The sequence below is a fragment of the Solanum stenotomum genome, chromosome 7 (assembly GCF_019186545.1).
Source record: "Solanum stenotomum isolate F172 chromosome 7, ASM1918654v1, whole genome shotgun sequence".
NCBI lineage: Eukaryota > Viridiplantae > Streptophyta > Magnoliopsida > Solanales > Solanaceae > Solanum > Solanum stenotomum.
This window is the reverse complement of record NC_064288.1, coordinates 59,833,371-59,834,972: the sequence shown is the minus strand read 5'-3', so window position 1 is coordinate 59,834,972 and position 1,602 is coordinate 59,833,371. Positions and strand designations below refer to the sequence as shown.

General features: G+C 37.1%; 1 protein-coding gene across 1 annotated transcript; it reads right to left on the bottom strand.

Moving 5' to 3' along the window:
- On the bottom strand, positions 1-918 carry LOC125871225 (glycine-rich RNA-binding protein blt801-like). Its single transcript, XM_049551824.1, has one exon. It carries the CDS (start codon positions 811-813, stop codon positions 220-222), a length of 594 nt encoding a protein of 197 aa, XP_049407781.1. The 5' UTR covers positions 814-918; the 3' UTR covers positions 1-219.
- Between the last annotated feature and the right edge of the window lie 684 nt (positions 919-1,602).

Below are 1,602 nucleotides of genomic sequence, written 5' to 3'. Positions count from 1 at the left end.
CCCAATCTCAACGAGTTCACCAAATTTCCATACACTTAATTTCTAGCAAAATTAATACCACACACTATAGCAAAAAAGAACTTAGTACAATAGACAGCAGACGTGTTCGTTCTGACTTTCAAGCGAGAATCATAAATAGGTGATTGGTGCACCATTCTTGCTGCTACATATATTATTCTTGATGACTTAATAGATTCATTCAATTGACGAGAAAAACCTTTAGGCACGACGACAATGAGCTTTGCACATATGTCTACAATCATAATAACAAGGTCCTCCACAATGAAGAGGACAATCCAAACGCATCCCTTTGCATCTATTTTTAACCATGCATTGTGCAAATTCACCTATTTTGTAATCTTGATCATTGTTCATATGCAAATGTTTATGATGATTATTATGCTCTTTTTGTTTCCTACATCCCCATGCCCACCACCCACCCCCACCTCCTCCCCACCCCCATCCACCACTACCTCCCATACCCCCACCACCACCCCCACCCTTACTCCCACCCCCGCCACCACCACCACCACCTCCTCCTTTACCATCGTTTCCACCTCCGCCTCCACCTCCACCACCCCACCAACGTCCACCACCACCACGACCTCCTCCTCCTCCACCTCCCTTATTCGTATCCTTTTTATCGATAACATCACGAGTAATATTGTAGGAATTGTTGGCATTTGTTGAACCTTGAACAACATTGCTACTTCCATCTACATTTTCATCACCTCTCAAACACACCACAAAAGCAAAAAAGAAAAACAAGAATGTTAACAAACTTTGACTAGTAGGAATACAATATTTCTTCATATTGTTTCTTTGCTTGATTAAGATATTTGCACTATTGTCTTCCTTTTATAGTTGTACCTATAGGCAACTAGATATTGAACATATATTACGTACCTACTTGGTTTTTTTCTAGTCATGTTGAAGCTATATATCTAAGTTCTAACGAACTATTGTTGACAGATATAATAAGTATATATTTCTAATATACAATTATTGAATTGCCTTGGATTTTACTCTGTCCCCACTATAACACAATTGAATGGTTGGGACTCATTTTTGGCTTGTATGAAAAGGGAAGGCAACTCATGAATGAGGATCCTAGCACTTTGATTTGCCTAACTTTTTTTAATATAAACATAGCGTGACCAACATTTATAGAAAGTTTGGGCTTTATGAGGTTTTATCAATGGGGCCTACTAGTTTTCTTGTTGGTCCAAGCACTAGTTGGCGTTCAATATCTGTATTGGTATCTCAAACTCAGCTATGCGATGCAGAAAAGTCCATTTAGGGGGAAACACTTCCTACTAGAACTTTTTTCAATATCTAAATCAAATTTGAAAACTCTAATTAAAATTGAAACACAAGTTTTCTTGTTGGTCTAGGTAGTAGTTTTTTTTATTCGGTGTTTAGTATTTGTATTGATATCCCAATTAATTTAGATTTGCGACATGTAAAGCTCATTTAAGGTGGAGACACTTTTTATCAGAAGTTTTTCCAATTTTTGAGCTTGAATTTGAGAATTTTAATTAAAAGTAATGAAATCTTATTCATCCTATCATAGCCCTCGATAAGTGAAGCACTAGTTGGTTG

Excerpts from the sequence above, each read along its gene's own strand:
- LOC125871225 (XM_049551824.1), bottom strand. The coding sequence starts at position 813 with ATGAAGAAATATTGTATTCCTACTAGTCAAAGTTTGTTAACATTCTTG.